The sequence below is a fragment of the Caloenas nicobarica genome, chromosome 4 (genome assembly GCF_036013445.1).
Source record: "Caloenas nicobarica isolate bCalNic1 chromosome 4, bCalNic1.hap1, whole genome shotgun sequence".
Taxonomy (NCBI): domain Eukaryota; kingdom Metazoa; phylum Chordata; class Aves; order Columbiformes; family Columbidae; genus Caloenas; species Caloenas nicobarica.
In genome coordinates, this window is record NC_088248.1 from 67,293,553 (window position 1) to 67,308,911 (window position 15,359).

A 15,359-nucleotide genomic window follows, 5' to 3' on the forward strand; every position below is an offset into this window, starting at 1 on the left:
CAGCCCGTTCTTCATTACTGTCCTATAGATATTGCTTTTTCTTACAGACATTTAAGGTGTAGGAGATACTGTTGTCTCTCTTTTTCAGGGGAGGGACCAGAACACAAAGGAAATCCTACTGGTAGACATAAATCTGTGATAGAGCAAGAACCTGTGTTAATATCTCTTGCACTTTAAAGTTCATGGTGTAAATACTGGATTGTTCCTCTGATCAAAAGGAGGGGAAGGCGAGAAAACAACATTTGCAATACAGTTTGGAGAAGATTAAGTAGGAAGAAGTTCAGTGAGTGTTATGAGCAGACCCACTCTTCCTTGATTCTGTAATGTGCGTCTCAGTTTATGTATTTTTTTTTTCCAACAACTTATCAATAATATAAACCAGCAGATCTTTCGCTTTTTTAAATTTTTTTTTCCTAAAGGCTTTCTTTTTGCCGCTAGTTAAGTAATCTATTACTCGTTTGAAATCTCTTCATTGTTGTCTTCTGGGATTTTCAGCTAATAGAGCTTGTACAGTATGGCTCATCTGGCTAGAATGGAGCTCAAGTTAATCTTCAAGAAGCAAAAGCAGAGGAAATCCAATGAACATGTGTGTTAAGTGTTCCAACAATTCTCTTCCCAGTGCATCTCTTCAACTCATTAAAAATAAAAGAAAACAGGGAAGGAAGCATTTGCGGTTGAAATTTTCTCTAAGTCTTAGATTTGACTTGGGAATGCAATTTCCATCTCTCTAAAAAATTTCCTTAACATTTTACTATATACATTTTAATGTTTCTTATTTATATGTTAATATAAACTTTTAAATATAATCTGGAAAGCAAACTAACAGGAATACTGAATAATAGGTGTGAGTTGTCTGTGGAGAGCTGTATAATGATGGTGAAGTTTAGACAGGCAAACATTTGTGTTGTGTCTCTTTTGGTATCTGTTAAATTTTTTCTTTTTCATTATTTCTTTTGGAAGATGTCCAGACTCAGTGTTTAGGTACAGTTCCAAATTATGTCAGGCATAGATTTGTTTTAGCTCAAATATTAAAAAGTTACATTTTTAAGGATGAGACCCAATTTTTCTCAGAGTTTAGGGGCTTTGGAAGTTTTGTTTCATCAGAGTGCATTTCTGTACCACGTGGACGTTTTCCCAACTATCATTTGAGCTCACAGTATTAGAACAAGCTAAAGAGACGTAATTCTGTCTGTGCTGTAATATCATTGTTTGATTTTGATAATTCTTATTTCAACACGCAGTTGTTGCAGTGACAAATTATTTTCCCTTAAAGAAAAAAAATAAATAAAAGAATGGCACATATTTTAGTAGATGTACACACTCTGAAAGAAGCTGTTACCCAGCCACAAGCCCTGTTGGAAACAGGTTGTGTGATGTCTGCATCAGTGCATGAATAATCATGTTGTTGCAGCATCTGATGGTCCTACCTCCCTTGAATGGCCCATCACCTGAATACTGAACAGCGTGTTTCCTGAGCCCTCCAGCGAGCTTTGCTGTACTAAGAAACATCCCTACAATCTGTAGCCTTTAGTGCACAGATGGATAAGCAGCAGCAACAAGCAGCCCATGGATACCAGCAGCTTGCTGTGTCTCCTGGATTGTTCCACAGAAAGCCAGAATGGTCACTAACTGCAACCAGGTCACTTAGTACCACAGGCCATCTTAGGAGATCAGCCTTTAAGCTCCACGCTCTGGTTAATGGAGTTGTGCTACCACTGCAAATAAACCATGCTATCGAAGGGTGTTTTATTCTTCTTATCGGATGGTACATTCTTATGTATCCTCTTTCCATTACACCTTAAAATATCTTTTCATGAATTTTTAGGGAGGAAAGAGAATGTATTTAGCCTGATAAACACAGATGTTTATTTATTTATTTATTTATTTATTTAGTTTTGCTTTTCCCTCTTAATACTTTTGACACAGCAGAAGTTTGGTTTTTAATACACACAAAAAATCTCTTTATGACTGGAGGAGCATAAAGGACCCTCTCCTGAATTTGGTACAAATAGGCATGCTCTGAGATTCCAGAATTAATCCTCCTCAGCCCTGTCTATACCGCAGTTACAGGGAATTTTGTTATAGCTGTCTGCTACACAATGTTCATTCTTTATATATGCAGAGTCAGGAACGTGGAATTTGTATCTCAAGTCAAAGTTGTGGTGACCTGTTTTCTTTGGATTATTGTAGGTTTGGAAAACCAGTTTTTGGACAGTGCTTCTCTTGAATGTTGTCCCTGAACTATGTCCTCCTGTACCTAAATCTCTCAAAGAGCAGCTGGCATTCCTGGGCTCCCTTAAGGCTGGGTTGTAGTAAAAAAGGTTTGGGAGTCTGAATAAATGTTTCCATAGATCCCCAGATCTTCTGCCTGTCTCGGTCTTTGTGCTTAGGCATGGTGTACATTTATGGATATACATTAACCTGTTGTCTCAGGTTGGAATTGTTTTGGTTTTGTTTTTTATATGTGTGGGGTTCTTTTTCTTTTTCCCTCTCCTCTCCTCTCCTCTCCTCTCCTCTCCTCTCCTCTCCTCTCCTCTCCTCTCCTCTCCTCTCCTCTCCTCTCCTCTCCTCTCCTCTCCTCTCCTCTCCTCTCCTCTCCTCTCCTCTCCTCTCCTTTCTTTTCACTTGAGATAGCTAATTTTTACCAGAAAATAAAAGATTTTTAACTATGTAGTTTTTCTACCTTTGTCTGAAACTACCTGAGTTACCTTAGCATACTCTTTTTGTTACAACTTCATTCTTTTCTTTGTAGTACTTTTTATAAATCATGAGAATAGGAGAGGAAGTTTTAGACTGAAACTTTTTATCTTCGAAATGGCTTGTCCTCTTTGGGTTTACTGCCTGCTCCTTGATACAGTTGTCACTGCCGTCCCTCCTGCAGTGTCACTCTCCAGTGGTCCCATTGTATTAATCCTGCAACTGCCTCTTCAAAGTAAATTGGATCATCTTTAAGGTTCACAGAATTATTTCAGGATGTTATTGCTGGGCAAGCCACTGACCTGATATTCTTCCCTCAAAGAGAACAGACTACATTCTCCTTCTATCATACATACTTGTTCTGCATGATTTCAGTACATCTGGCTGAAGTCAGTATTTTTGTCTGCTTTAATTTATTTTCTGTCAAAGTCCTCCGGCAAATTAGGTTTAGCACTGTCCATCCTATTCCTCTTAGAATTTTAATTAGCTCAGTACTGAATATCCAGTGCAATGCAATTTTATGTATTTGATTTCTACATAATTATTTGTCAAAACTGAATTGCTGTGATTCCATTAACTTTTCCTGTATATCTGCAGGCAAAGCAACGTTATAGGGAAAAGAAACTAATAAAATCTATTCAGATGTCACTATAAAATAGATAAACTCTCAACTTCAGGCTGTGTGGTCTGTGTGTCATAGGCTTATGCCCAGTCATTTTTTGACTGATAGAGAGGGAAGAAAAGCAAGGTATATGTGAACCCTTCTTTACCTGGTGTCCCTTAGGGACCTGATCCAGGTGTATAGTTCTATGCCTGAGACGCTATATAGATCCTGTATAGAACAAATGAAGCTTCATCCAAAGTGATTTAATTTTGGTTGCGAATTGCTCTGAGTTTCACTAACTAATGTTTTCCTATACTAGCATTTTATTTGTGCATTCTTTTTTTAATAGTCATTGCAGATACAGGTTTATGGCGCAGATGCCATTTTGCATTGTAGTTTTTTCTGGAATATGAAACAATTTCTGCAGAGTGCCTACATTTTAAATATTTATAGCTTTGTGTGTATGATATACTGGTGGCCAAGTACTGACTTTGGTTTTATTCATTCAAAGAGCTGGAGGAGTGGATGGACACCTTTATTAAGTGTGAATTCAGGTAGAGATCCATTGAGAGTCTTCCAGATCTCGGGCCAAATTGTTCTTTTATGCAATGCCGGGCTGTGAAGTCAGCTCTTCTTTTTCTGCCAAGCCGAGGAGGTGCTGTCAGCACTTGCAGATGAACCTTTGCTCTGCTTAGCTCTTTCCTTCCCACCTTGTGGGTGGTGATGGAAAGGTAGATGAGTTGTGCTTCTCTCGCTGCACAGTGCAGTGTCAGAATGAAAACTAGCACCACACAGAACTGCAAAATACAGACAGAACTAGCCATACATTTTGAAACCTAGGGAAATATTCTTAACGCTGGCAGGTTTCTTTTCGTTTCTTAGCTAATGAGCACTGAAAAGAACAAAAAGATGGCAGAGAGGCAATTGAAAATGGATAGTTATTGCTACAAAGTGTTTGTTTCTTACAATTTCAATGTTGAAGCCTTTAGAAGAGAGCTTTTACAAATGTTTGGTTTCTTGCAGGTCCTCAGATTTTGGGACGTTATACACAAAGTTGAATCTACAGCCTGGGATTGCCACTGTTATTGACAATTTCTACATTTGTCCCACCAACAAAAAAAAGGTACGTGGCAAAAGAAACAGATGTTTTGTAGTGCAACTGAGACTCTGTGACTTTGTCAAGTGTGTTTTACAGGGTTTCAAAATATGGGGAAGTGGTTTTCACAATGTTGCAGGTCACCTTAGGTGAATTTGTGACATATGGAAGTGGGATATTTATTATTGCTGAATAATATAGAAAAGAAGAAATGCCTTGAGGGACTAGGAAGACTTTTGAGGCCATTGACTCCTGGAAATAGAGTTTCCATGGAGCTTTCCTCAGAAATGGAAAATCAACTCCTGCATGTTTTTGCATATTCACCTAAATTCTGAAACTAGCAGTCGACCTCTTCATCCTTTATGCACAATTTCCAAGTCCTTTACACATTTCTTAATATAAAGCATAGGGATTGGGCAGGCTGTCATTGAGAATTATTTTTATCCTGTGTAAAACCTTAATTAAAAAATAAAAAAACCCCTCTCCTTGAAACTCTTAAAAAGTGTCCCTGCATCATTAATGAACCAAAAAGCTTTTCTTGGAGCACAGGAACGTTAAGTGGACTTTATAAGCAAGAGCAAAATCGACCCATTGAGTGTATTTACAATGGATGTTATGTTGGAAGCAACAAGAATATAGATTATGAGGAAAAAAAACCAAAACACAACAACAACAAAACCTCCAAAACCACCCCCACCCCCCCCCCAACAATAACAACCCCTCTATGTCTGGAAAATGCCCATGATTTAAATGGCAAGAATTGTGAAATACATTGTGAATAACACAAGCACAGTAGGTCTTTCATGAAATCAGGATTTTCTCTTGATAAGGGCTTTTTAACTCCATTGTGATACAGAAGCATTGATTTCATGCAGAGGCCACTGATTGGAAGGTCAATGTTAGTTGTGCTTATCTGTCTGTTCTGCTTAATCAGAAATCAGTGGAACGCAGCAAGGCTGGATGGATGATTAAGTACATATTTTATTTCTCTTGCAGTTGTCACTGGAGTTTTTGTACCCAAGTTATGCTATGCCTGAGCTCGGTAATATATTTTTAATCTGCTGCAAAGTCAGAAATTATTTTTTTGTTTGTTGGAGTGGAGCTACCACCAAGCACAAAGTTTCTGTAGCTTGTGTGTCTCAGAGATAAGATCTACTGGTGATTTCAAGTCCAAAAGAATGAAAAAAAAAATATTTACGCATCTCAGTTTCTGGAATAAAGGCTGAAAGTATGAGATAGATGAGAGCTCTGTGGAGGATTATTCTCAGCTCTCCCACTCCAACACCTGCACAAGCACAGAGGGGTCAGTAACAATGTGGTTATGCCAGTTGCCTGGCAAAAGAAACGGTGGTAAGATCATTGCTGAATTTGAAGCCTGAAGGACAAACCAGTGTTAACAAAAAATTTCATGTTAACCCTATCTTAGAAAAATCTGTATTCTGCTCAAGATAAGGTGAAGTTCTTAGAAATAAAAACCCTGCTTAGTAAACCAATATCATATTGGAATCCATTTGTTACAGAAAGTCCATTTGCGTAGTCATTAAATACACTACATGTTGAATTTTGCTTCTACAAAGATTTTTTTTCACTAATATGAAAACAACAAGAACAGCAGAGCAGACAGGATTTCTATGACCTGTAAATGATGCCAGAGAGAGATATTTATACATTAAAATATACATACATACACACATACATGGTACCAAAAAGGTGAAAGCATTGGAGTTAAATTCTGTAGCTGACAACATTAAACTGGTCTCAGAGATGTTGCAGTCACATGTGGGTGGTAAGGACAAAGTCTCCATGTCATAAGAACTTTGTCAGTCCTTATGGCAACTTTTCTCATGCTGGACATTTGATTAGGACACTAAATAAGACTACCAACTGATTTCACAGAAGTTATTTAGGAAGATGGAAGAAAATGTCTCCTTATCCATCCATCTCAGCCTGCTTGAAGTAAGGTAGGATAAAACATTGAGAGCTCTGACTCCCTTTTCTGAGCTGAGCAAAAGTCTCAGGGTTTCACTGGTTCCTGATGCTATTAGAATTCAGATCATTATGATATGGGTTTTTGTCAACCCATTCACATCTTCTGAAATGTGCTGAAAATGGAGGCTGCTGGAGTGCTGACCGTGCGTAGTAGAACTGAGCATGCACTTCAAATTTAAAGCATAAGTAGTCCCATGCTACCACTTAGAATTTAAAGACTGGGAATATGCATGAAAGCAGGGATAAAAAACATTGATGGAGATTTTTTGAATGCTTTGCATAATAACCATTTGTGTTGGTTTGACTGAAAATGGGTTAATTTTTTTTGTGCAGTTAGAAACCTTTATTTTTCATAGCTATCACGCTCATTATTTGGACTCGAGAACAAGCAGATAACACCCCAGCATGGAGCTAATGTTTTTAATTGCTCTGGTCTGAGAGCCAAGGACATTCTGAGCACGCTGCCCACAGGTGTGAGGTATCGAGGAAGGGGGGCAGAGATGGGGTAGAGCTTAACTGACATCCAGATTGATCAATAAGAGTATTCCATCCCATTAGTGTCATGCTTCATATTTAAGGAGAGTTGGGAGTTGGGACCTTCTGGTTGGCTCTTCTGCTCTCTCTCTGGGGTGCAGCCGGGAGAGTGTTTTGGTGCAGGATGTTTAGTTCAGCTTTTGACATTTTGCAGAGGCCTCTGAACCTTTCTGCCTTTTTCCTCTTTTTTCGCTGTTGGGGACGAGGTGCTGTTTCCTAGGACTGGCTGCTCAGTGTGTTCATGAGGAATTGCCCTGAGTATCTTTAATTTCTATTTTTTATATATACTTACTAGTAGTGTATTAGTATTTTGTTATTTTATTAAACTTTGTTTATCTCAATCCAATTTTCTCCCTTCCCTTTTGATTCTCTCCTCCGTTGGGGGGGTGAGGGCTGAGTGAGTGGCTACCGCGGTTGTATTGCTAGCTTGAGTTAAACCACAACACCATTATTCTGTGCGTTCATTCCATTTACCCGTTGTAGACCTCAACTGTGGAAGAACTGATACTGCAAATTTAATGCTTATTATTTCCACCTCAATGTCATCAGAGCATTAACATCACCTAGTTTTAGCTCTGTAGAGTTTAGCTGTCTACTCAAGCCCTCTCCCTCCACAGTAAATGGAGAAAAATGGGTTACTTCAGGCAGTTCATCCTGTTAAAGTCATAATTCTTTGTAATTGTGAGAATAAGACTGAATGATCTTGTGGAGGTTCCTATAAATGACTTTGTGACAACTGTGGGTCTGATCAGAGTCTCACTGCAGCTTCCTATAAAGACAAAGAGATGGAAGACAGTTTTTGGTTTGGAATACAGTTAGATAAAATATTTGCTAGAAGGCTCTAGTCTACTTCTTGGACTGAGATTATTTCCTCAGTTTATCTCTGCCAGTATATCAGCTACTGGAGTGACTTAGAGTTTCACTCAATGTGCCTCCACTCTGTAAGCTGCAATTATACCATTCAAACCAATGGACTTAAAAGTGAGCTTTATAGAACAAGTGTGAAATTGCACTGGAAATTTTCAATCCCTGTGAATTGCTCTAGTTTGCATTTTCTTAAGATGGACCGAATAGTAAAAAGTAGTTTATACATCTTATCTTCCCTATCCCATTGTTTAAGAAGTTAAAATTCCACAGAATTATAATGCTGTTCATGAAGAAGTGCATTAGCAGATGCGGAGGATACAATAGCATCCTTTTCACATAGTGCTCCATGGAAAAGAGATTGTATAAAAAAAGAACAAAATTACACGGTAAACTACAGGAATGTTGGGGACTTTGAACTAGCTGGTGGAAGGAATTTATAAACTCTGCTAAATCCATGCAAAGAAGTGGCACATTCTTTCTTACCCTTCTATGAACATGTTGCAATGAGTACTGTTCATGGATCTAAGAGATTAATCTGCAAGGAGTTATATCAAGGTCATGTCTACACAATCTTTTGACAATTGAGGTAAATTCACTCAGTCTGGGTCTTTTTCTGGCTGAATGCAGCAGAACTCTGAGGCAGAAATTGTGTTTCTGCAGTTGTCACAGGACTGAAGCTGTGAAAACCAGTTTTGAGAAGAAACTGAGAAACTCCTGAGAGTCAAGCTTTAGAGGGCTTTGTGTATTGCTCTGGATGGGCCTTTCTGATGAAATCATGGGATGAAGACATGAACTGTGGCTGTACTGTTTGTGATTCAGGGCTCAGTTGTAGTCAGCCAGCAGCACAAGTAGAAGACATTTGCACCTATCTGTGAAAGACCATGTAGGCTCACCCTAAATGCTGTGAAACAATAGACTAATAGGCGAGGCAACACTGTAATTAATTCATGCTTCATAAGGATGCCATTCTTATTTGCTTTGCATGTTGGCTGCTTTTAGTGTAGAACAAACCTGCAGCCAAAGACACTGAAACTTATTCTGACATGGTATTGGAAAGTTGCAGGGTAATGAACGTAAGCTCTCTGATGCAAACTTCTCCATTTGAAGCACTTTTCCATTGATCTGTGACATAAAATAACATTACTCTGTGCAGACCTTGAAGTGATGTGTGTTGATAAGGGATGTTCCTGCACTTTAAACAATGGAACTTACATAATTATCTTATTTTCATTAATTTATGCCAATAGAGTCAAATAGTGCAGGCACCCCATAATGCGCCATGTGAGAGAAATAACTTGATCTGTATTCTCTGTTTTCAAAAAAAGCATTATAATTGTGTTTTAAAAGGGATGCATATGATTCATGGAGTATGGGACTATACTTTCCATAGCGTCAATCTCAAGTCAGCTGAACAAAGTAAATTCTTTCTACAGAAGACAAAAGTTTGCCAAATTCAGCTTCACTAAGCTAAATTAGCAACAAAATATTTGATTTTTTTATGGTATATATGATGTTGAGTTTAGAAATTAAACGTTTGCTTTCATTCTGTTTGTATAGTGTTGCTGGGGAGGAGCTGAATGAACACACTTTTTTCCCATATTCAGTGCATATTTTATTTTTCATTGGTGCTAATGCAACTGATGCATCCATCCTTCTGTTTATATGCTCTGGAAAAGAGGCAGCTAAGCAGCATATATTCAGGCTTTCCATATTAAGAGAAAATAAATGTTGATTGTGCCTACACTGACTTATTAGTTAAATGGGTTGAACAGTTATATTTCTCAGCTGTCTCAATAACCAATAGCTGTGTGTTTTTTCCAGACTAAAAGGCAAGATGACAAATGTGTATTCTCGCTTGACAAACCATGCAGAACACTTAAGATAGTAACAAGGATATAGGCTATCCTGTACAATATTTTAACTCCTGATACTTTAAAATAGTATAAATTACACATGATCACAAAAGGGTATTTGCCACAGCTATAAAAGCATTTCCCGAGATGCACCTGGGTTGAGCAATGTGTGTAATCACTTACAGGTAAGTGCAGTCCTACAGCATTTTGACATTTGTCTTCCAGTGCAAAACAATTGGTAGTGGAAGTTGTCAGAACGCAGTATGACTACATTTACTTGTAAGGAATAATTCTACTCAAATATCAATTTCCTTAGAGACCATTCCAGAGCCTCTGCAAACACGCAGGGCAGTATTATCTTACACTTTTATTAGTAGAAGTTGTCAACTATGGAATATTCCTTTCAATAACCCGAGTAGTTACTTCAGGAAGGTTTCACTGTGAAACTGCAGAATATGAGTCTGTATATTGTGATGCACCATCCTCTACCATGATGCCTTCTTGCCTTATAAGCAGTGTCACCATTCAGTTTTATTCTAGTGATGCACCACCAGAGCACTGATGTAATCGGACTGTATCATTTTGCTTAAGACTTTTGGCCAGGACTGTTCAGTTCTTCAGATTTTCCGGATGCTTCCAGAAGTATGCCCAGTAATGAAAAATTTTTGCCACCCATGGTTTGTAGTAAGCGGGTTGCTGTGAGAGGCACTCTTGTGCAGAAACCCCAGATTTTATTCACACATGCTTGATGAGCATTTGCCAAGTTGATGGTCAATCTAGGAGTCTATTGAGTGCAAGTGGAACTAAATAGGTTAAAACAGTCGGAGCTTTCCTTGAGCCATTAGCTAGGAATCAGAGGTTCATGCAGCACTACTGAAACCAAGTCATACATGGAGAAAATCAATCTAGGAATCTATCAGAGAAGTGTTTGAGCTGAATACTGGCTAAATGGAGGCTGGGAACTACAGCTTTCCCTGTCAGATTCCTGCTATGTTTAAGAAACCAGGTGGGGTTTTTTTTTTCACACTTTATACATAAGCAGGGCTGCATCAGTAATATGTAACTCATAGGTGATTTTCATATTCTAACTCCTTGTAACACCTCCAATAAGTTCAAGATATTAATAGTAGCAGTGTTACTGTTCTATTAAAGTAGACGCTCTCTCCAAAACAGTAGACTAGGAATGAATTTTTCTATAGAGTGTGATGGAGAAAGATTTGGTTTCCTTAAAAAATTTTGCAGACATTTTCTGTGCATTTCACCATCCTTGTCTTCTATGTATGGAGCTCAAAAGGACTCCCCAGCTCCTGTTGATTAAATACATTGTTGTCTCTGAATACTTTTCTGTATGGGTGTCTACCAAAACAACCATGCAGTCTGAAGCTGCCCCTAAAAGTTTTTCTTTCAGTTCTGTCCCCTTTGACCTATAAATGGTTTATAGTTTAGAGTCCAGCACGTGAAGCAGACTGCGGTCAAAGGGTGAACCTCATTTTAAAAACAGAAAGAATAAAAAACAACCCACAAAAAATCCCAAAGCAACAAATCTGGCTAACAGTACAAGTGAACAGCGGACTGCCATGACTAATAGGTAGGTTTGCTGTAGTATGTAGGATAATTACTTATCAAGGTAGAGGTTGTGTGGGCTAAATGGGTGCACACTTTAACAGACATTCTGTGTTATTATTCCATCCTATAATTTATTTGATGGTTAACGTAGAGATCTCAATTGAAGTTTTTGAGGTTGACCTTCCACTGAGATTTTGTAGCCTAATGTGCAACTTTCGCATTCTTTTGTGCTCAGCCATACAGTTATTCTAAGGAAAAATAGTCCTGTCTTTACTGCATGCTTATTATAGATTCTTTTGTTCTGTTTTTATGAATTTCCTGTCTAAAACTCATTAATCATAAAAGCAGACCAACAACTACCAAAAAGCCATAATGTTAAATTAAGTTTACTGTAGTGAAGCCAAAAATAAAAAGACTAGTTGGTGGGAGTACAACATAAAAAAGATTTATGTAAAAATGGAAAAGACCCATGAGCAAGTGTTAAGAGACCATTGTGCATATGGTTCTGCCCTTGAGAGACATCCATTTTCCTCCTGATATTTGTGGGAAGAGAAGGAATCCAAGCATCGTATTTTTAGCAAGGTTTTATTTTGTATTATGATGAGCAAGGGTCATTGCTTGGACAACTAAGAATAGTTAAGAGCATATAGTGGAGAGCAGGTGTGAAGCTGCGCTCAGCACCTGCGGCAATATGTGCTGCTGAGCGGGTGCCTGGTCAGAGAGGAGCCGTAAGTGGAAAGGCATGATGTTCCACACCAGAGGGGTTTTAAGATCTGGGATTTTGATTTGGTATGTCTGAAAATAAGGGCAATTTTGTAAAATTTAGACCAGGCTGTTGTTTCAAAGCTCTTTATTTTAAAATGTAGATTATTGGGCCCAAATGAGCAATACGCCAGAAAAAAATCTAGGGGGTGATGGTAGAGGTGCTGTGCGGGACACTTGGCACGTTGTGTGTTTCCCTTGCCGTGAAGGTACCTCTTGATTCCTCCTCTGCTTGAGATAACTAGGGGGAAAACAAAAATCAGCTAATCCAAAAAAATTGTCTGTGGTACGTCTCTAAACCTGAGTGAGATCTAAGTTTTTCTCCAGCACGGCAGAGACTTTCTTGTGTCCTAGCCAGAGCTAAAACTGTCTTCTAATCAATTGCTATGAGGATCATGTACATCTTTTTTAAGGCTATACATTCCCATGAGAATGTCATCCTGGAAGATTTTCTGATGCAATATGGAGCTTGCCGAATTAAATATAACAAGGAGCCAAATCATAATATATGGGATAGTGTCTAAAGGAGAGGATGTCCGTAAGAAGAGTGAATAGAGAGTTACCGATTCAGATTTGTGTGAAATCTTTGACAGGCAAAACCAGAAAGGAAGAGGTGGTTATATTAGCAATGTTGAATCTTTGCAAAAGGAAAGAGGAGAGAAGAGAGAGAAGCTAATTGTAAGGAGTAAATGGTAAAAGATTAGTAGCAAGCATCTTAAAGTACTTACTATAGTAAGTATTTAATTGGTTGCTCTGTTGTAGAATGACATGGGTACAGTTAAGTCTACAGAACAGAGTCAGGTTTCTGCTAAAACAGGCATGCATAGGATGAGGTTTTATGTGATTAGGTTAGATTATTTGTATCTATTGCAATTATTTTGTGTTGAGATTAATTATTTACTGAGTGTCACAACATGCGTAGAGGCTTGTATCAGGGTTCCCTTGTTACAGAAGGGAGGAAATTGGGAACTTGTTCATCTTAACTCATGGTCTAACTGCAGCAAAAACTAACCATGAGGACAATGTCGAGGAGGTTATATGAAAACTTCTAAACAGTATTTGAAGAAAGATGAGTAATACCATTCAGAAGGTCTGCAAGGACAATGCACAGTAGGCATATTCCCCAGACAGCCCAAAAATAATGGTGTGGTGTGTTGGAAACATATCCATCATGCTTGCTGATGGATCTTCTGCATCTCCTGGAGACTTGTGTGTTTCCTCCTCATTTCCCCAATGATGGAATGGCAGCACGAGTCCCAGCTTCCATGCTTCATGCTCTGGTAGCATTTTCCAATCTACTGATGTGTCAAATTCTGCTTCTCTTCACTGCAGCTGTTTGACTTCCCTCCACTCCTGCTGACTACACAGGCTCCTGTGGCTCTCTCAGGAGCGGAGATGCAGCGGGATATTTTCCCCCAGGGTTGTCGTGGAAGCACAGTGTAAGTGAGCAGGGCTTCATTTGCTGCCATGGCCGTTTTGTCCCATGGAGAACCCCTGCAGCTGCTGCCCCGCTGCACTGCTTGGGGGAAACCGCTGCTTCAGTGCAGCTGCTGCAGCCCTGCTGTCGCAGCACAAATATTTGTACAGGACTCCTAAACCACTGTGAAAGCTAAATATTCCAGTGATTTGGTTTATTCCACCCTCTAAAACAATGCTTTGTGGCATTTACTAGATGGGATGAATCAAAACTAATTCTGAAATGAGCCCTGATTCCCAGTAGCCCCAGCACTTGGCAGCAGCGATGTTCTACTGAAAAGACAGCACCTGTGTGATAAATATGTTTTAATCATGTCTTTCTCATGCAGCCTGAGCCCATTTATTTGAATATAGTCATCAAAAATTAATGCAAACATAAACCAGGATTTTTTTAATTAATTTTTTTTTTTTCCCATTTCACAATGTGTGTTTCTGTCAGGCAGAGAAAGATTCTTACTCCTGGAAACGGAAATCTCTTGTGTATAGCAAAGCCACTTCTGCTGCCTTCTTGACAGTGGCCTCTTTGAGGCTCGTGCTAGAGACAGATTTTTTCCGTCTGTGGGAGCAACGTGCTAGGTTACAGTCACCCCTTCATGCCAGAAGATTGCTATCAGATGAATGGTGGATTCTTCATAATTCCTGGTTTGGTTTTGAGGTGGGATCTTCTGCAGACTATTTTTTTTGTCTCTAACCAGTATTTTTCTCTCCTCATTTTTTTCATGATGATTTCTTTGAAACTTTTCATCACCTCTTTCTATCCTTCCTTCTCTTAATCTCTTTGCAATGCCTTCTTGTTTTCCTACTTTTCTCTCTTCCGTTGCTAAGCATTACTCCATTTTACACCTCACAAGTAGTTTCTGGACTGAATTAAACGTTTTTCTTTCACAGTTACTAAAGAAAAATATTATTTAGAAAAATATAGCTAGTGGTCTGTGTTTATATTCAAAATCATAATTTTGTTGGGATAGTAATAAAACTGCTGACACATTGTTAACTATAATTCATAAAATGAATCTCTTCAACAGCAGTAGTAGGATGATTCAATCAGGGAGCTGTTGGCCAGGAGACCTGACTTCGGTTTCTATGACCTTGAGCAGGGCTGAGCCTCCCAGAAGCCCGACTTCCCATTGCCTCGCACCTCGTAATATCATTGGCCTTGTGCTAAAAAACTGTGGCACGACATGATTTGACAGTCTACCTCGAGGCCAGATTATCAGGTTTTGCAAAAAGTACAGAATTAGTCTGGTTTAGTTTCCTAATTTATAAACTTAATAATACTGAAGTCTGCCAGGCACCTGTCATCCCTAAATAAATGCTGAAGTATTCTTATCCCATTTTGGGAGGAATGCATATTTGTAAGGTGGTTTTTCTGCCACATCCCTGCACTACTGAGCACCATTTAAGATTTGCAGCATGCTGAAGGTAATTGGTATAAATATATGCCTGTGTTTTTCAGGATTGTTTAGCATTCATCAGGCATGACTGGTTCAGGACATAGGTAATAATTTTAATATGATGGTAGTACTTCTATTATTACTTAAATAGGGAAATTAAGCTAGTTGCCCCAAATGAAACAGGATTAATTTCTGCTGCAGTTGCTGGATCTACAATTTACAGGTTTACAATCATATCCTCAGTCCTCTAAACAATATTACCAGTCTGGACATTGGAATAGCATTCAGATTTGAATTTTAAATGCTCTTGTTCTCTTCTAGAAGACATTAAGTCTATGCAAGCAGGTCTGGTGGAAAGGTCTGCCAAGGGAAGTGCCTCAGGTAGCACTGAGGAATTGTGGAGTGTTTATCTTGCAAACGTTGGTGCCAGAATTGGACGACTGCTAGTTGCATAAAAAGCTGTGCTTTCAGTGTAACTATGACTACAGGAATCGGACTGGGATCGCTGGGAATAAGTAAAC

General features: G+C 38.8%; 1 protein-coding gene across 5 annotated transcripts in view; it reads left to right on the forward strand.

Moving 5' to 3' along the window:
• Positions 1–15,359, forward strand: part of SORCS2 (sortilin related VPS10 domain containing receptor 2) — a 605,494-nt gene that overhangs the window by 362,033 nt on the left and 228,102 nt on the right. For all 5 annotated transcript variants that reach the window (XM_065633605.1, XM_065633601.1, XM_065633603.1 and 2 more), the window contains exon 3: positions 4,325–4,424. In XM_065633605.1, the coding sequence (XP_065489677.1) occupies positions 4,325–4,424 (100 nt within the window). The remainder of the gene's footprint in view (positions 1–4,324; positions 4,425–15,359) is intronic.